General features: G+C 38.5%; 1 protein-coding gene and 1 long non-coding RNA gene across 3 annotated transcripts; one reads left to right on the plus strand and one right to left on the minus strand.

Moving 5' to 3' along the window:
- The first annotated feature begins 7,021 nt into the window (after positions 1 to 7,021).
- si:dkey-83f18.11 lies at positions 7,022 to 11,240 on the plus strand. Of its 2 annotated transcripts, XM_073905923.1 has the most exons (6): positions 7,022 to 7,117; positions 7,245 to 7,283; positions 7,370 to 7,711; positions 7,920 to 8,267; positions 8,424 to 9,191; positions 10,336 to 11,240. In XM_073905923.1, the coding sequence occupies exons 2-5, from the start codon at positions 7,247 to 7,249 to the stop codon at positions 8,783 to 8,785; spliced, it is 1,089 nt and encodes a 362-aa protein (XP_073762024.1). In that variant the 5' UTR covers positions 7,022 to 7,117; positions 7,245 to 7,246; the 3' UTR covers positions 8,786 to 9,191; positions 10,336 to 11,240. The 2 variants fall into 2 exon arrangements, with proteins under 2 accessions (XP_073762024.1, NP_001093553.1); NM_001100083.1 differs by lacking the exon at positions 10,336 to 11,240 and having other exon boundaries at positions 7,079 to 7,117; positions 8,424 to 8,799.
- LOC141375265 (uncharacterized) lies at positions 10,380 to 16,379 on the minus strand. The gene is made up of 3 exons (XR_012382999.1): positions 13,927 to 16,379; positions 11,539 to 12,714; positions 10,380 to 11,411 (listed from the first exon to the last, which is right to left on the minus strand). It is a non-coding gene; the product is annotated as an uncharacterized lncRNA (long non-coding RNA).
- Between the last annotated feature and the right edge of the window lie 4,185 nt (positions 16,380 to 20,564).

Consider the following 20,564-nt stretch of genomic DNA (forward strand, 5'->3'; position numbering starts at 1 on the left):
GTTGTTTTGAACCTGTTTGAGTTTCTTTGTACTGCTGAACATAACCCTGCTGAAAGTCTGGTTGGCTGGTTTAAGGTGGTTAAACAGCCTGATTTTAGAGGGGTTTTGGCCATTTCCAGGCTGGCTTCCAGCCTGGTCTTAGCTGGTCAGGCTGGAAAATGACCTGCCAAATCCAGCTAAAACCTGCTTGACCAGCATGGTTTAAGCTGGACATAGCTGGTTTTGGCAGGACTCCCAGCCTGGCTTAACTGGTCAAGCTGGTCATCTCCAAGCCTGACCAGTTGAGACCCAGTTGGAAATGGCTGGAAACTAGCCTGGAAATGGCCAAAACCCCTCTAAAAAGCTGTTTTTTTCAGTAGGGAAGTGAAGCTGTTTTGAAAAATGTTGGTTTAGCAAGTGGGACAGGGCTGAGATATTTGGGAGAGGTGCGAGGCCTGTGGCACGAGTGTTATTTAGCATGACCTGAGTGCTACATTGGTCTTGATTCCCACAGAGCAGCTTTTCTCAGTCCTGGCCCTCGTGCCATGATGTTGGATATTTTGCATGTTTCTCTTATTCAACACAGCTGATTTACATAACCAGCTCGTTAGAAGAGCTCCATGCATGAACTGTGTTCTGACTGACACAGTCCCAATGCAGTGTGCATTGTTCCCTAGTTCCTTATCCTTCATTCCTCTCTACCTTCTCATAAGAAACCCTTATTTCACTTCAGAATACCCATTCATGGATTTACAGATTTGAAATTGTAGCTATAAATGTAAATATCAGCAGAGAAACAGCCATTTCAAAACACAATTGTGTAGTTATGACACAATATGGATGTTGGGCTGATGGGGTCATATAATTCATGTAAAATAATGTGTTGTGGGAAAAAACATGCTGTCAGTCACTGGCTCATTGAAGGTGAAAGAACATGGAAAGTAAATTAAAACAGATGCAAATGTTGAGTTGGATTTTACCTGTGAAGTCGTTACGGAAATATGAATTATCGAACATACAGACTCCACTCTCTTCCACATTTAAATGAACACACTTGCATAATAGTACACAATTACACAGAGAGGACATATGCAAAAACATGTGAATGAAGAAGAAAATGAACAAGGCCTTTGTTTAGAGTAATAAACAAATAATATGATGTGATGAATAAAGGATTAGAGCGGATATAGAATAATCACATTGTCTGAAGCTGCAGACAGAAACATCAGACTGAGGACAGAAACACACCAGCGCTGAGGTAAGAATAACTCACGTCTACAGTATTTACACACAAACACACTTAAGACATATAATGTTAATCTTGTTACGAAGCTAAAATGTTTTGTCAATGTCAGTTTCTTCCGCAGAAATGGCTCAGACTCTGTATTTCCCTCTTCTCCTCATTGGTGAGTGTGTTTGTAGTTTTATTTATGGTTTATAGTTTTATTTGGTTTGACTCTGTTCTGAAAAGCATTAAAGCAAAGTGTCTCTTTCACAGCTCTCTGCTCCATATCTGAATGTGTTCAGCGTCAGTATCACTTTATAAATGAGGGGAAGACCTGGACTGAAGCTCAGAGATACTGCAGAGAGAAATACACAGATCTGGCCACTGTTGACAACATGAACGACATGATCCAGCTGAACAAGAGTGTGAATGTGAATCATCGACATGTCTGGATTGGTCTTCAGAAGATGAGTGTTTTTAAATGGCATTGGTCTTCAGGTGATTCTACACTGTTTCTGAATTGGGCATCTGGACAACCAAACAGCAGTGATAATTGCTCTTGAATAAAAAGTGGACTGTGGAATGTTCAGCCATGTAGTGCCAGACTATCTTTCATCTGCTACAATAGTGAGTACAAACCTCTACAGTAACACACATTCATTAACTAAAGATAATTCAAATGAAAATTAAATGTAACAAGAGTAAACATTATACATTAGTGTAAAAAATACAAACAAATACTTTAAAATGTTTTACATACATCTGAAATAAGGATGAAGTGTGGTATTTCAGCTCTTAATGTAATGACCTCAAATCCCATTGTAATATTCATAAATATATATTAAAAACACTGTAAAAAGTCTTTGCTTCTGTTCACAAACAAACTGCACATCAATGCAAGAATAATGTTAACTTGATTTATTATTGTTTTCTATTTAATTTTGCTAAAGTGAGCAGAGGACTGGTGTTTGTCAATCAGTCGATGAACTGGAGAGCTGCTCAGAGTTACTGCAGACAGAATCACACTGATCTGGTCACAGTGAGGAACCAGAATGAGAGTCAACAGCTGGAGAAGTTCATTAATGACAGAAACTCATCTGGATCTGCAATCTGGATTGGTCTGTTCAGAGACACATGGCAGTGGTCAGATCAGAGCAACTCCTCATCAGATACTGGGCTGCCACTCAACCTGATAATCAAGGAGGAACTGAAAACTGTACAGTGATCACTCAGAAAGTTCAAAGACAATGGCATGACATCTCTTGTGATCGACAGCTTCCTTTTGTGTGTCATGAAGGTGAGCAGATCCTCCAAACACACTCAATCCATCATCAGCTCCAGATCTCTTAAACTTGACTCTACATGTCTGACATGACAAATTCCTCCACAGTGTTTGTTCTGCATGTTGTTGTTGATCAGTCTCTCTCTAGTTTCTGCTTTGTTTTGTGTCCAGATAAACTGATTGTGATCCAGCAGAATCTGTCCAGCAGAACCCAAAACTAAAAAATGACCACATAATTTATCCACTGTCAAGCCATCCTCAACCTATATGGCTTTTTCTGTCTGGCAAACAGAGTTTAAACTAACCAATATATCTCCTGGGCCCGGTATTTTAAAAGTAATCCACTAGGATTTTGGATAAGGGATTGGATCAAATCTTGAAAATGGGTTTTTCAAAAGAAAAAACGGATTACATAATCGGATTAGATCACGTAATCCAATCTTGGTTTTGATCCGGATCAAACCTTTACTTTGGGTTTTTCAGACCTTTTTTGTAGGATCTGGATCACTTTGATCCAAAAAACCTGGATTAAACTGATCCCATCAGAAGGGTGGATTTAGTGTGGATTTCATGCCCAAAATGTAATAAAAACTTAAAAAATGTATAAAATAATACTATTTTTGGATCATCCAGTATCTTACGGGATATACTATTTAATTATAAGGTTTTAATTTTATTTGTTCATCTGTCAGGCTATAGTGAGTATAGGCTTTAATGTATTCAGCCTTTCAGTATGCATACAGCAAGGTAAAACAGTTGTCAAAATTGACCAAAAACAATTAATTTTATTTTGTCAATAATTGATATATATATATATATATATATATATATATATATATATATATATATATATATATATATATATAACAATGGAAAATATTTTTTGTTTTTAGAATATTTATTAGTGATGCATGCAATGATTACAGAATAACCAAAAAAAATTGCAAAGAATGGCAATCGCTGATTTTTGATATCACTATCAACAATTGCAAAAAGAGACTGAAAGGGCAGAAGCACAGCTTCATCTGGCAGAGAAACAACTGACTCTGACTAAACTGCAGCAAACCAAGGCCAATGACTTGAGATTCGCCTCCCAAAGGCTACGCTCAGACAAGCTGCTCTCTCCACATCAGATGAGGAAGTCTGAAATTATTGTGGAGTTTTGACATTAAGTATTTTTTTTTGGTTTACATCTATATTTGAAACTTATTATAAATATCCTCAATGTACAGTGTTGTAGGTCTCAGATGAGCGGACTGCTGGAAGAGGATGGCGTGGGGTTTTTCTTGTTTTTATTATTTATTATTATTATTATTTTAATAATTATTAAATTTTCTTAGTTTTCATTTCAAATAAAAATAAAGTTATATTGACCCCACACTGGCTATTCTACTTGTCACTCTTTACATATCTATAGTTCTACGTTGTGATGTCCTATGCTGTTTGAGCACTGGTTATCCAGATTTAGTGATCCTGAAAAGTTCCTATCCGGATCAGATTGATTCAATCCGATGTTGCTTTGAAAAACTGGCTCAAAAAGTAAGCTGGATTACGTGATCATTGATCGCAAAAACAGGTAATCCGTTTTTTCTTTTGAAAAACCCATTTTCAATATTTGATCCAATCCCTTATCCAAAATCCTAGTGGATTACTTTTGAAAAACCGGGCCCAGGGCCCGGTTTTTCAAAAGGTTTAATCCGGATAAAATTGATCCGGATTTAGTAATCCTAATCGGATTAGATCACGTAATCCAATCTTGGTTTTGATCCAGATCAAACCATTAGTTTAGGTTTTTCAGACTTTTTTTGAGGGATTTGGATTACTTTGATCCAAAAAACCTGGATTAAACTGATCCCATCAGAAGGGTGGATTTAGTGTGGATTTCATGCCTAAAATGTAATGAAAACTTTAAAATGTATTAAATAATACTATTTTTGTATCATGCAGTATCTTACGAGATATACTATTTATTCATAAGGTTTTAATTTTGTTCATCTGTCAGGCTACAGTGATTATAGACTTTAATGTATTTACCCTTTCAGTATAGGTCTACAGCAAAGTAGAAAGAGTTTGGCCTCATAAAATAATCCCCCAAACAGCTGTCAAATCTGACCAAAAACAGTAAAACAAATTCTGTCGCTAATTGGTATATATATATTCATCACAATGGAAAATACTTTTCTTTTTACAATATTTATTAGTGATGCATGCAATGATTACAGAATAACAATAAAAAAAAAAAAGCAAAGATCGGCAATTCTAGATTTTAGAAATCTCTTTCAACAATTGCAAAAAGAGGCAAAAAAAAAAAAAAAAAAAAAAGCAGAGGAACAACTGACTCTGACCAAACTGCAGCAAACCAAGGCCAGATTTGGGATCCGCCTCCTAAAGGCTACGCTCAGACAAGCTGCTCTCTCCACATCAGATGAGGAAGTCTGAAATTATTGTGGAGTTTTGACATTAAGCCTTTTTTTTTTACATCTATATTTAAAACTTATTATAAATATCCTTAATGTACATTGTGTTGTAGGTGTCAGATGAGCGGACTGCTGGAAGAGGATGTGGTGGGGGTTTTCTTGTTTTTATTATGTATTATTATTTTATTTTTTTTTTATTTTCTTAGTTTTCATTTTAAATAAAAATAAAGTTATATTGACCCCACACTGGCTATTCTACATGTTGCTCTTTACATAGGCCTATATCTCTATCTACATTGCGATTGGATAACCAGTGCACAGATTTAGTGATCCTGAAAAGGTCCTATCCGGATCAGATTGATCCAATCCGATGTTGCTTTGAAAAACTGGCTCAAAAAGTAAGCTGGATTACGTGATCACGGATCGCAAAAACAGGATTACTAAATCCGGATCAATTTTATCTGGAATAAACCTTTTGAAAAACCGGGCCCTGGGGGTTACCACATGTCTAATGAAGCAGATCCATGTGTTTTTCAATAAAATATATTTCAATTAATCAATTAATAACTCCAATCAATGTAAATTTTCAATGACTGACATACACAACAAATGACATTAGGCAAATTCATAGAGGAATTACTGGAAATAGATCTTGCTGGATCCACTGACCACATAGTTTATTCATCACATAAGTCAATGACAAACAAGAAAACTAGTTGGCCTGGCATTTCTGTGTAATCTCATACATAACATTACTCTTACAACCTGTCCTATATCTTATACATTAGCCACGCATAATGTACATTTGGCCTCCACCATAAGTTGTGAATGTGAATTATTTGTGTTAAATATTTGTTAAAAACACATGGATCTGCTTCAGAAGACACGTGCTAACCCCCTGGCAGCATTTCGAAGCTACAAAATAAAAGTCACTATCCAATACCATTATACAGCTCAGAAGAGCCAGGATAGAGTGTGAAAACGTGTTCAACTGAGAGATGGTTTGAGGGTGTGTACATTATAAGCTAATTTTTTTTTTTTTTTTTGGGGTAATCTACAAGTTCGTTACATGAAACAGTTCAATGTACAGAGAGGTCATGCTTTGATCCTCGAATGGCTCAAGCAGTCAAGTGATGCAATATCGCAGGTCATAGTTCACCAAGCTTGAACTTTCCAATGCAGCAAACTGCGAAACTTGACGCACGACCTTGCGTTTCCAGTCTGACGCATTCACGTGCGTATGAATGGAAGTCTATGGGGAGGAAAGTGCACTGTAACCACAGCTCAACCATTAGCTGTTCAATAAAGCAATAAGTCAACTAATCGTTGGTTTAATTCATTCATTCATTCATTCATTTTATTGTCGGCTTAGTTCCTTTATTAATCCAGGGTTGTCACAGCAGAATGAACCGCCAACTTATCCAGCTACTTTTTACGAAGCTGATGCCCTTCCAGCCACAACCCATGTCTGGGAAACATCCACACACACATTCAGACACACACTCATACACTACGGACAATTTAGCCTATCCAATTCACCTGTACTGCATGTCTTTGGACTGTGGGGGAAACCGGAGCACCCGGAGGAAACCCACGCGAAGGCAGGGAGAACATGCAAACTCCACACAGAAACGCCAACTGAGCCGAGGTTCGAATCAGCGACCTTCTTGCTGTGGGGCGACAGCACTACCTACTGCGCCACTGCCTCGCCGACAGTGTAGTTATAAATGTAAATATTTACAGCAGAGAAAACGAGTTTCAGAACCCAATAGAGTAGACAGAGATATTGTGCTGATGAGGACATTTAAAACTGAATATGTGTTGTGGTGAAAATCATCAGTCACTGGACCATTGAAGGTGAAATAACACAGAGTAAATTAAAAAAAACAAAAAAAAAAAAACAGATGCAAATGTTAAGTTGTGTTTCCCTGTGAAGCCATTATGAAAATAGGGATTATGAAACATACAGACTCAACCCTCTACCACGTTTAAATAAACAAACTTCCAAAGATGTACAGATACAAGGACCAACACAGAAAGAAAATATGCAAAACCCATGGATAAGGAAGAAAAATGAATAAGGTTTTTGTTTAGAATATAAAACAAATGATGTGTTGTGCTGAATGACGGATGAAAGCAGATATAGAATAATCACACAGTCTGAAGCTGCAAACAGAAACACCAGACTGAGGACAGAAACACACCAGCTCTGAAGTAAGATCTACTCACATATATTCATCTTACACACAAATACACTTCAGACATAATGATGTTAATGAATAACATAAAGATTATGAACCATGTTATGATGCTAAAAATATGCAATGTGCTTCTTCCTCAGAAATGGGCCAATTTCTAGATTCCCTCCTCCTCCTCGTTGGTGAGTGTTTTTTTAATTTTTTTTTTTTATGGTTTATAGTTTCATTAAGTTCTGTGCTGGAAATCATTAAAGTGTCTCTTTCACAGCTCTCTGCTCCATATCTGAATGTGTTCAGCGTCAGTATCACTTTATAAATGAGATGAAGACCTGGACTGAAGCTCAGAGATACTGCAGAGAGAAATACACAGATCTGGCCACCGTTGACAACATGAACGACATGATCCAGCTGATGAAGAGTGTGAAAGTGAATGATAGAGGTGTCTGGATTGGTCTGCAGAGGAAATGGCAGTGGTCTTCAGGAGATCCTGCTCTCTTTCTTCACTGGGGAAATGAACAACCAGACGGCGCAGATGAGTGTGCTTTTATGAGAAATGGTCAATGGGAAGATGGGAAATGTAATGACTCCTGGATATTTGTCTGCTACAACAGTAAGTACAGCTAAAGTAGAAAACTTTACAAATAAAAAAATGTATTATTATTGTTGTTGAAGTCAAAGCATAACAAGTCTTCAGTAACACATGCATTTCTGGTGCTGCTTTTTTAATTAAGCATCATTACAAATAACAATAATTAACAAACTGAAGTAAATATATATATTATTGTTATTATTTTTATTTTATTTCTTTTTTCTTAAAGTGAGCAGAGGACTGGTGTTTGTCAATCAGGCGATGACCTGGAGAGCTGCTCAGAGTTACTGCAGACAGAATCACACTGATCTGGTCAGTGTGAGGAACCAGAATGAGAGTCAACAGCTGGAGAAGTTCATTAATGACAGTCATAAATTTGCATCTGAAGTCTGGATCGGTCTGTTCAGAGACTCATGGCAGTGGTCAGATCGGAGCAACTATTCATTCAGTTACTGGAATAATCAGGAACCAAATGATTACGGAGGGAAGGAAAATTGTACAGTAGTTCAACCGAAGACTGAGGGACGATGGAATGACATCGTTTGTAATAACCTGTTTCCTTTTGTGTGTCATGAAGGTGAGCAGATCCTCCAAACACACTCAATCCATCATCAGCTCCAGATCTCTTAAAGTTGACTCTACATGTCTGACATGACAGATTCCTCCACAGTGTTTGTTCTGCATGTTGTTGTTGATCAGTCTCTCTCTAGTTTCTGCTTTGTTTTGTGTCCAGATAAACTGATTGTGATCCAGCAGAATCTGTCGTGGTCTGAAGCTCTGAGATACTGCAGACAGAATCATGTGGATCTGGTCTCGGTTCAGTCAGTGGAGATGCAGTATAAGGTGATGAACGTGGTTAAACTGGCGTCTACTGAGGCGGTGTGGTTGGGTTTACGTCACTCCTGTGCTTTGGGCATCTGGTTCTGGGTGAGTGGACAGACCGTGTGCTATCAGAACTGGGCTCCAGGGAACGGCACATCAGAGGAGGACTGTGAGCCCACAGTGAGATCTGGAGCAGTTCAGTCTGGAGGAAGTCAGACCTGGATCAGCCGTCCTGAAACTCACAAACTCAACTTTATCTGCAGAAACTATTAGGTGTGAAAGACCTGGAGATGTTTCTGTTAAAATGTAGGAATGTTTCAAGGTCTTGTATTGTTTTAAATCCTTAAATCTAGATAACCAAATCAATATTTTTAATATTAAATGTAACATTTTTATTCCTTTTAAGTTACCTATATTGTATATTATGTTTTGACCTCATAAATTTAACTCAATTTCAGTCTTAGCTTCAAAAAACATATTTAACCAAAACTTAAAAATGATCAAATAATTTACCCAACATCAAGCCATCCTCAACACATATTTACATTTACATTTAGTCATTTAGCAGACACTTTTATCCAAAGCGACTTACAAATGAGGACAAGGAAGCAATTTACACAACTATAAGAGCAACAATGAATAAGTGCTGTAGGCGAGTTTCAGGTGTGTTAAGTCTAAGGCCCCGTTTACACTAATGCGTTTTAGTTTTAGTTTGTTTTAGTTTGCTACGGTTACGCCATCCGTCCACACTACGCCGGAGTTCTCGAGCGCCGAAAACGGAGCTTTTTGAAAACGCTGGAGAGGCCGTTTTCATTCTGAAACGCTGCTGCTCCGTCTCAGTGTGGATGATGGAAAACGGAGACATCTGAAAACAGAGGCGGGGCTGCAGACATTCGCCTCTCTGATTGGGGCTTTTCCTCAATATTAAGTAGCCTAACACGTTCAGTCCTGAATCTTCTCCGAGTAAGTTCAGACTTCGCAAGTTTGATCAAGGCTGCATCTCTTCTTCTCAGTTTGATATGGAAAACATACCGAGGACACGCGTCAATCTTCACAGGGAACAGTGTACTTTATAACTTTATTCACATCACCCTGGCTACGTTGTTTCACTTTCTCAACAATAAAATGTAAACTTGATATAAGGAACTGCCTATTTTTATTTTAATATTAACAACTAAACAGACAGCAGAAGTGTTGAGGCGTCGTGCTGCATGAGCGTCATCTTCACTGTGTGCATATTTATAACAAAACGGAGCCGATAACAACTGCCTCCTTTAAATTTCAGTCAAAATACAAAACATACCCTATCTTTTGCTGAATATCAGTTTTAATAATCGATAATGGCCATTATAAAAGTATAACATACAATAAGTTTATACATTTTAGGAAATAAAGGCAAGCGATCAGTCAATATACAGAATGTAGGCTACGTGGTTACATTAATCATTAACTTATCTTTGCGCTCAGCCAAAACACGTTACCTGAGAACAAGTAATAGATTCCAATGCCCAAAGTCAGGGAATATGTCCTTAGATAAAGACAACAAGATGAATGAAATATCCCGTTTAATAAATATAGCGAGATTAGATCCAGCGGGAGATGCTTGATGAGAAGTCCGACTAGCAGAGCTCTCATCTGGGTAGACAGGCTCCAGCGATTTCCAAAGTGTGTTTGTGTGGTCACGTGATGTGCGTTTTCAGCGTTTTGGTGTGGACGGAGAGCAGTTCAGAAACGCTGGGTAAAACGCGAGTGTGGACGCGGATCGTTTTCATTCTAAAACGCCGTTTTAAAACTAAAACGCACTAGTGTAAACGGGGCCTAAGAAGGAAAGCATTAGTAAATTTTTTTTTTTTTTTTGTAGTTAGTGGAGGATACAGAGAGGGAATTGCATAATAGTAAGGAAAGTGGAGACTAAATAGTTGAGTTTTTAGTCGTTTCTTGAAGACAGCGAGTGACTCTGCCGTTCTGATGCAGTTAGGGAGTTCATTCCACCAACTGGGCAGATTGACCGCGAGCATTCGGGAAAGGGATTTCTTCGCTCTTTGAGATGGAACCACGAGGCGACGTTTATTCACAGAACGCAAGTTTCTGGAGGACACATAAATCTGCAGAAGTGAGAGCAGATAAGAAGGGTCGCAGCCAGAAATCGATTTGTAAGCAAACGTCAGTGCTTTATATGGCCTTTTTCTGTCAGGCAAATACAGTCTGAGTTTTACATTTTATTCTGGCTTTTCCATGCTGTATAAAAATTTCTAATACTAACCGATATGTCTCCAGAGGGTTAACACGTTATATGAAGCAGATTTGTGTGTTTTTGTATCAATTTTTACAATGTACATTGGTGATGTTTCCAGTTGAGCGAACGCTGGCGTGTCTGACAGCCGCTGCTCCCTGGGACTGGTTTTTATTATTACCTTGACTTACTTTCATTTTTGTTTTATCCTTGCCAGGCTTTTTTACCTTTTAACACAATGTTTTTCTAACATTTTGACTGAATAACTCCTTTCACTTAAGCTGTCTTACCATCCAAACGCAAGCTCTTGCCACCACTGTAGTGCATTGATCCGTATGACAGTGTGTATATGGGATCTGTAGTGTTCTGTGTAGCTCCTCCCCCTCTACCTCGCTCTCACTCAGTCACAGTCATTCAGTATGTACATGCGTCGATACTAAGTGAAGCTGCTGTATGTCTCTTGTGTCCGCTGTTAATAAAACACTGTTTAGTTTGAACCCTGCTTCTCTAGCAGTTTAATACAAGTTCTCTGAGTCAACAATTACAAAGTGGCTTGTTTCCTCCATCTTCCATAAGAAAGTAAACACTTTTTTTGGAGTGTTGGTTGCTGCCTCTTATTGCTGGTTTTGGTGTAGGTGGTCTTAATAAGGGCTACTTTCCCATCTACTTGCGCAGTTGTCGTTTGGTGTGCTTGCTTACGTGTTTTTTAGGATGTCTGCATTGATGCTTGTGGTGGGCTTATTGCTTGTGGATTACTAATATGCTTTTTAACTCCTCACTGGATCTGCATTACCTTAACCGTAAACCCCTGTCGAACCTGCCTGTCAGTCTCTACAATCACGGTGTTGTTCTTGGAATCACACGCTGCCCTCGTTACAGACATCGGTGTTCCCATCGCAAAAGTTGTTCTAGTTCAACATGTACAACTTCATCTGATGGGTCATCAGATATACCTGTTCTCTGAGCTCCCTTTCGCCGGTCACGTCCTCAGGCACGTCATGATGATGGACATGGACATTTCAGAAATCTTCGTCATTTTAAAATTAGTCTCATTAAGACATTTACCAGACATAGCAACAACGGTTCAACATCCTGGAAACATGGCTCTAGTAAATGCTCGCTCATTGTCAAATAAATTCTTCTGATTTTTGAGGTTGAAAGATGGGGAAATGTCATCTCTTGGTGAGTTTTCTCCTTCTGACTGTTCTTTTTTCAGCACTCCTAGGCCTAGTGGACTTGGTGGTGGTGTAGCCACAGTTTTTAAAAGCACTTTCAGGTGTAGGCTTCAGCATGTTGACGGCCTTTCAAGTTTTGAAACTCAAATACTAAAGACTGGTCTAAATGTGTGCTGGTCTATAGACCTCCCAAAGTTAGTACAGCCTTCATTAATGAATTTTCTGAGTTCCTGTCTGACCTGGTGTCTCGTTGTGACAGGATGTTGGTTTTAGGTGATTTTAACATTCATGGCTTTTGCCAATTTAAGCTTATGGTTAAAACTTAGAGCCTGTTAGAGTCATTAAATTTAGTGCAGACTGTTTCCAGCCCCACTCATAAACAAGGCCATGCTCTACATCAGTGGTTCTCAAACTGTGGTATGTGTACCACTATAGTGGTACGCAGGCTTCCTTTTAGTGGTACTCGGCGCAATCAAATATGTCATATGACATATTTAGATCTTTATATTTGTATATATTTATAATTATTACAGATCTTTTTCTGTAAATATTGGATCCTTTACTTCACCACCTAAACTCATTCATTGTGGTGTTCCACAAGGATCTATTCTTGGCCCTCTATTATTTTCTCTTTATATGCTTCCTTTAAGCTCAACACCCGGCAAACATATAAACTACCACTGACATGCTTATGATCTCTAACTTTATTTTTCTATCAAACTAGAAAAGGATTTATCATTAGAACACTTTGTCTTATGCCTAACCAACATTAAGACCTGGATGACCAATAACGCCTGTTTCACACCGCAAGCGTCAGCAGCGCGTGAGCAGAGCGTGAGCAGCGCGTATGTCGAGCAGTAGCAGCACGCAGGCGTTTGCCTTTCACACCAGCTGCGTCTGCAGCGCGCAGCTCTTCGGCAGCTGCTGCAGAGATCAACCTATCTCTGTCTATTCTATCTAGTTACCCATGTCTCTCTATATACAAATACACTTTTTAAACTTTTCATCTGCACCAAGGCCCCTCCTATGCTGTTTCTTTAACCTGCAAATGTTTATTTTACAAATTATATAGATCAAATAGTACTGTATGCTTCTCAAGCTAACTTATATGAGAAGTGTCTACAGTCAGAGGACAATCGCCAGTGCTATCATGTCATTTGTTATTTGATTGTCAGGTTGCTGTAGACATAGTTATAATCATATTTATACAATATAGTTATAATGATATTTATACATCATCAAACTAGTGTTAATTTCTCCGCTTCAGTGATGTCCAGCGGCAGAATAACAGCTCGTTAATTCATGCTCGTGCAGAGGATGAGACGGACAAAAGTAACCAATGCATGTCATTCTTTTACTTATTTTCGTGTTGTCAGATTCACAGTGCAAACAGCTCCCGGTAGGAATAACTCGAGTGAACATAAAACAAAGCCGATTAAAACTTTCTTCCTCTGCTCAGCTGCACAGAACACAGCGAGCTCACATCATCCAGCATGCGTGTCGCACTACACTACCCACAATGCACTTCGCTATGGACTACAAATCCCGTAAATATTCTATTGCCCCTCTCCTACAACACTAGTGTGCAACTTAAGCAAAACTGATAGTAAAATAGTTTTACATTTGGTTTTGTAGTTCGGGCCTAAATAAATGTTTGTTGCCGTTTTTAATCGTTTTAAGTTCATTTGAATGACTATATATAAACCATTTGACATTATTAACACATTTATTGTGTAAAATTGGTACTTTTTACTGTCATTCAATGTGTTTTGGTCATTCTCAATGCACTGTCACTTTAATTGAGTGTGAGCAGCGCGTCAAAAATAGACCCAGCGCCGAAACTATCGCTGCACTGCTGCTTTGGCGACGCTCACGCCTCGCTCTGACGCGCTGCTGCTGCGTGCGGTATGAAAGCTCTAATCTGTTAACATGGACGCCGAAAACACACGCGCTGCTCACGCTCTGCTCACGCGCCGCTGACGCTTGCGGTGTGAAACAGGCGTAACTCTCTGCAACTAAATGAGAATAAAACAGAAGTGTTTTAAATGTGAGTGTTTAGAATTATTTTAAAACTCAGCTAGGCTTTCTGAATGACAATCTGCACAATCACGCCAAGAATCTGGGATTTATCTTTGATCCACTCTTGCAGTTTGACAAACATGTAAATGCAGTTGTGAAGAGCAGCTTTTTCCAGCTTAGCTTGGTGGCAAAAGTTAAACGGTTTCTTTCTAAAAAAGATTTAGAAATCATAACACATGCTTTAATTTCCTCTCGGTTAGACTACTGCAACTCTTTGTACATTGGTCTACCTCAGTCAACACTCTCTTGGCTACAGTTGGTCCAGAATGCAGCCGCCAGATTAATAACAAGAACTAAGAAAAGAGATCATATCTCCCCTGTCCTCGCCTCATTGCCCTGGCTTCCTATAATATTCAGAGTTGATTTTAAAATAATTCTTTTCACTTATAAACCTTGCACAATTCTGCCCTGGCCTTTGTCAGTGAACTTATTAGGCTTTATACAGCTTGTAGACTGTTAAGATCCCATGACCAGTTTCTTTTGTTTGTCCCTCGGTCTCACTGCAAATCAAAAGGTGATCGAGCTCCAAGGCTCTGGAACAATCTTCCTCTGAAAATTAAGATTTCTCCTTCATTGGATGCTTTTAAATCTAATGTGAAGACTTATTTTTACTCACTTGCCTTTGAGTGACGCATGCCTGTTATTTCTTATTTGTATTTTAGTATTATTTATATTTTTTCTTACATGTTTAATACCAGTTTTTATATTTTTTATTTTATTGTAAAGCACTTTGGATCAACTACGGTTGTGTAAAATTGTACTCTATGAATAAAGTTTGCCTTGCCTGGTCATTTTGTGTGACTGACATATATAACAAATGAAGTAAGGTGAATTCAGAGAGGAACTACGGGAAATAGATCTTGCGTGATCCACTTACCACATAGTTTGTTCCTCACATTAGTCAATATCAAACAAGAAATCACTTGGCCTGGCAATCCTGTATAATCTCATTCAGTACATTACTCTAACAATGGCTACCTGTGGGCGAGACAGTGGCACAGTAGGTACTGCTGTCACCTCACAGCAAGAAGGTCGCTGGTTCGAACCTCGACACAGTTGGCGTTTCTGTGTGGAATTTGCATTTTCTCCCTGCCTTCGCGTGGGGTTTCCTCAAGGTGCTCCGGTTTTCCCCACAGTCCAAAGACATGTGGTACAGGTGAATTGGGTAGGCTAAATTGTCCGTAGTGTATGAGTGTGTGTGTGTGAATGTTTGTGTGGATGTTTCCCAGAGATGGGTTGCAGCTGGAAGGGCATCTGCTGCATAAAAACTTGCTGGATAAGTTGGCGGTTCATTCCGCTGTGGCGACCCCGGATTAATAAAGGGACTAAGCCGACAAGAAAACGAATGAATGAATGAATGCCTACCTGTCCTATGTTTTATACATCAGTCATGCAAAAGTGCATTTGGCCTCCACCGTAAGTTGTGAATGTGAATTATTTGTGTTAAATTTTTGTTAAAAACACATGGATCTGCTAAAGAAGACATTTGTTTACCCTCTGGCAGCATTTGGAAGCTCCAAAATAAAAGTCACTATTGTAATGAATGGTGCCAATGAGACGAATGGTGCCATTATTAACGTGAGATGATGAAGATACTGACGCAAACCTCTCTTATATTCTGACATTATAAAATTTCAGAGCTCAACTTTATCTGAATCAGTCTAGTGTAAGCGAAGAGCATGATGTGACCAGAAGAGGGCGCCAAGACTAAGGAACAAAGAGGGAGAGAGATGTTACCTTTCTTTGACCCTTATCTGCTCTTACCTTCCCCTGACCTTCTTTCCTCTGAATGCATACGGCTAGCGCAGCTGACCCTGAAGGCCTGAGACTCTCTGGTCATGGAAGCCGGGAGCCTCCGTAGTCACGGGTACCTCAGGTAGTGCTTTAATAAAACTGTCTAAAAAATGTGAATGTAATTGTTTGTGTGTTGATTCATGTTCTGAAATGTACCTAGGGACAACTATAGATTTGTTCACATAAGACATGACCTATAAGTTTTGCTCACTATTAGAATTCTCGACTGAGTGGTCAGACCACATTAGCTACAAAGTTGGTCCTTAGTGATTTACAATTAGTGATTTGATGTAGTAGGTGAAACCCAAATGGTGTATGGGTACGTGTATTCCTGAGCATAATTCAACATGTCAAGTCCTCACTAATATATGAGGTGTTTCTATGTGCAAGGCCTGATTTTGAAAGTATAAAAGCTGAGCCACACTGACCAGCTTTGTGCTTTCTGACTTCTATATACTGAGATTGGTTGCCCTTTATCCTCAACTGAGGATAAAGTAAGGATTTTGTTGTCTGTTATTTGTCTTTTGTTTATTCTACTTTTTCACAGGATTTTATTTCATTAATATAAGTGTATTTTATTACTTTTCTTCACTGGAGTGGACATTGACTTCTTTTAGCAGAACCCATCAAGTTACCCTGTGTGGTAAAGTATGAATCTAATTCATTCTTCTGCAAAAACATTATAAAGACGATCCTTTAACTAAACTCTAGCTTAGAAATGTAGCGAAGGGAAGATCCTGGTTTATCTTTGTTTAATTAGGGTGATTAAGTGAAGTTTTTAAACTAATTTCGAGAGGAGCACGTGATATAATTGACAGCAGCTGGCCACCTACCTACACTCATTAGTTAGCCAACCAGATCTATCCTAACCCACTATAAGTAGCCTAGCTAGACATTAATCCCTTATCTTCGTTTTCCGAAGAAACCCTCCATCCACCCCTTTCTCCTCCTTTTCTCCTTTACAAAAAGGGGAGCTCTCGAGAACCACCTGATCTCGTACTCCCCTCACATGCTCTATGGACCTGGCGGGACCCCTGGGCTCAACTATCTCCGAGCTCAGGGTTCTCTCCCGGGACAGCATGCCAAACCTGCTTACAGCTGTCAAGCAATATCTAAGTGTGAACTCTTGAATTGAAGGCGTTCCAGCACATTATCCAATTCCTTTATACAGCACAGAAGAGCCATGATAGTGGGTGAAACTTTATTCACCCGAGAGAAGAAAGATGTGATATACACAAGGATGGTTTAAGGGTGTGTACATTATGGGCATTTTTTTAGGGGGGGGGGGGGGGGTGATCTATAACTTTGCTACATAAATCAATCCAATGTACATGCGTTAACTTAGAGAATGATTCAAGAATGAGGCTTTCTTTTTACTGCTTAAAAGAAAAATCAAATCGACCGTTGATTTCATGGGATCTTGGTATTTTGGTGGTGTAGGGTCTTTCTTTAATCACATTGTTACAAATTACTAGGGCTGTCCCTGTCTAAAGCTGCGATCACGCCAGAGTTTGAGTATGCAAATTCTGTCGTTTGGTGCTGTAAAAAGGGACGAGATTAAACAAGATGATTAGACATTTTAAAAGTGAGCGATTGGTCCGTATTTTAAATTGTTGGCCAGAGAAGTCATGTTTTGATCCTCGATTGGTCTCACACATTTAAGTGATGCAATTTTGCAGGTCAGAGTTCACTAAACTTGAACTTTCCAACTCAGCAAACTGCAAAATTTGTCGCACCAGCTGGTGTTTCCGGTCTGACGCATTTGCATGTGTATGAATGGAAATCTATAGGGAGAATAGTGCAGTGTGACCACAGCTTGATGTTTGTGTAGCAAGTGGGATGGGGCAGAGATATTTGGGAATGATGAGAGGTCTGTGGCACGAGTGTTATTTAGCATCACTTGTGTGCCATATCGGTCTTGATTCTCACAGAGCAGCTTTTCTCAGTCCTGACCCTCGTGCCATGGTGTTGGATATTTTACATGTTTCTCTTATGCAAAACAGCTAATTTACATAACCAGCTCATTAGACGAGCTCCATGCATGAACTGTGTTTTGTTTGACATGTTTACACGCAATGTGCATTATTTCCTAGTTCCTTCTTCTTCATTGCTCTCTACCTGATTATGAGAAACCCTTATTTCACTTCAGAATGTTCATTCGTGAATATAGAGAATCGTGAAGTGTGACATGATATACCTATATAAATTCCCATATCATTTTAATGAAACACATATGCTCCCTTCAAACTAAAATCAATCAAACTGAATATATTGTAGAGTCCCCTTTGCAGGGCACTTGCTGAAATAGAACAAATATCTGGCATAAAAAGAAAAACTTAAGAAATGTGCAGGGTGCAAGGACCAAGATTGAGAAACTCTGCCACAAAGTTTGAGTTTAGGCTGTCGTCACATGTTTGTTGTATTTTATTTATTAAACTTGTAAAAGGATAACTGTTTTTCATCTTTCCTTGAACTATAAGTTTTCTGAAGGTGTGATAACCTGATTGTATACATTTATATTATGCAAGCTATATTACATTTATTCAGATTTTCATAAAACGTTTATTGTTATTTTTATAATATTGTTAAAATTTCTATTTGTTTATTAGCACTTTAAAGGAGGAGAAATAAGTGTTATATGCGTTTTTCAAAAAAGAGATATTTTTGTCACCGCACCTGCGTCATGACGTCACTGCGCGCGGCAGTAGCGGGCGCGGCCGTGATGCTCTTCATACATGCTGAGTGAACAGTAAATGAAGACATCACGAGAGCGCTTGTGTTCAGTGTTTTATTTCTTTATTCTTTATAACTTCATTTCAGGTACTTGCACACATACAAATGCACAAAGAACACTTTTGTTGAGAAAATAAACCGTTTAAAATGATAAGAAGTTATGTTAAGTAGTTAATTAATGAATGTATGCTATCAGTTTGCATGTTAGAGCACATGTTTAGCATATAGCCTCGCGGTTAGCACGTTAGCCCGCTATCAGATAATAGATCGCCAAATACCAATGTAAATGAGTGTATTATTTAAAATACTTAGTGATTATTAAATTATATGTACATTTATCTGTATGAATTTGCCCTCTTTGCTATTTGTGGACTGCAAGTGATGCACTTGGTTTATATTCATTTAATGTAATGTGGAGCATATTAAATGCAATGTTATAAGTAGAGTATATATATATATTAATGTGTTATTTAGTATTCTTTGTTGCATCTTTAATTCATATGTTTATTTTCACCTGAGTAATGTGTGTAGGAAGAGTGCACAGGAGTACGTGTTAATGTAAATGTGTTTTATTAATAGTGTAAACTTTACAGATATAGTGTTAAGGTCAAGTGTGTGTATTTCAAAGTGAGAATGTTAAATAAGTGATTCACTGAGTGATTAGTGTGATCATATTTCAGTGATCACAAGGGTTAAGTTGTAGTTTTCTGGTTAATAATAATAATTGTGTGTTTCATTACATTTACTGTAGGAAACCATTTGGTTATTCATGATGTAATGTATTTTGTATTGAGTAATCACTGATATATACATGCTGAGTGAACAGTAAATGAAGACATCACGAGAGCGCTTGTGTTCAGTGTTTTATTTCTTTATTCTTTATAACTTCATTTCAGAAGTACTACAAAGGCAACCAGTAGCCAATGTGGCGTAACCCACGGCGCATGCAACGCGCGTAGCTGTGCATTTATACTTCTGCGTGCTGTCTCTGTTGGTCTGCATTAACACTTCTTAAACACTAGTTGGCAGTGAGGTGTAAATGTGTCTCTGTGTCGAGTTTCTTCGCTGGTGTTTTGTTTTTTCTGAATGCTTCCTGAATGTTCAAGTGGCTCAAACTTGCTCATTTTAAGGCAGGAACCGGTGGATATGCAACAACTTTAACTATGAGGTAAACACAAAACAAAACTTTACTCCACAATTGTAAACAATCACTCCATCGGGACTCGTCATCGATACCAAGTCGACCAATCACAGAGCTTGCGCTACGCGTCATGGCAACATGTAGTTACATTTTTTGAGAGGTGCACGTCAGCAACGGCCACGGCATAGGGCTATGCGTCAACGCGTAGGCTGCGCTGTAGCATACGTGTGCGCTTAACGCAGAAGTATAAATCAGCCTTAAGACCCTGTTTACATTGCCAGTTAAATGTGACCCAAATCCGATTTTTTAGCTCGTACATGATACTGATCAGATCTGTTCTATGAACGTATAAACACACACACAAAAAAAAAACATGCTTTCGGGTTTTCAGAGATCAGTTTCAGTCCTCCTTTACATGTTATAGTTAAGCAATAGTTTAATGGCAATCCTGTATAATGTCATACAGTACATTACTCTAACAATGTCTACCTGTCCTATGTCTTTTACATCAGTCACGCATAATGTACATTTGGCCTCCACCATTAGTTGTGAATGTGAATTATTTGTGTTGAATATTTGTTAAAAACACATGGATCTGCTTCAGAAGACATGTGTTAACCCCTTGGCAGCATTTGGAAGCTATAAAAAAGTCACAATCCAACACCACTATACAGCACAGAAGAGCCAGGATAAAGAGGATAAAGGATGTTTACCTAAGAGGAAAATGAAGTGATATACACAAGGATGGCTTGAGGGGGAGTACATTATGGGCTAATTTTCTTTTTTGGGTAATCTGCAAGTTTGTTACATGAAACAGTTCGATGTACATGCTGTGAATTAGAGAAGGATTCAAGAATGTTGCATGAATACTATTGACTACTAAAAAGAAAAAACAAA

This window comes from Danio rerio, chromosome 7 (genome assembly GCF_049306965.1).
Source record: "Danio rerio strain Tuebingen ecotype United States chromosome 7, GRCz12tu, whole genome shotgun sequence".
NCBI lineage: Eukaryota > Metazoa > Chordata > Actinopteri > Cypriniformes > Danionidae > Danio > Danio rerio.

Coding starts and splice junctions, on each gene's coding strand:
- si:dkey-83f18.11 (XM_073905923.1), top strand. CDS start 7,247: ATGGGCCAATTTCTAGATTCCCTCCTCCTCCTCGTTG. Junction 7,712..7,919: donor GATATTTGTCTGCTACAACA/GTAAGTACAGCT, acceptor TTTTTCTTAAAG/TGAGCAGAGGACTGGTGTTT. Junction 8,268..8,423: donor TCCTTTTGTGTGTCATGAAG/GTGAGCAGATCC, acceptor TTTTGTGTCCAG/ATAAACTGATTGTGATCCAG.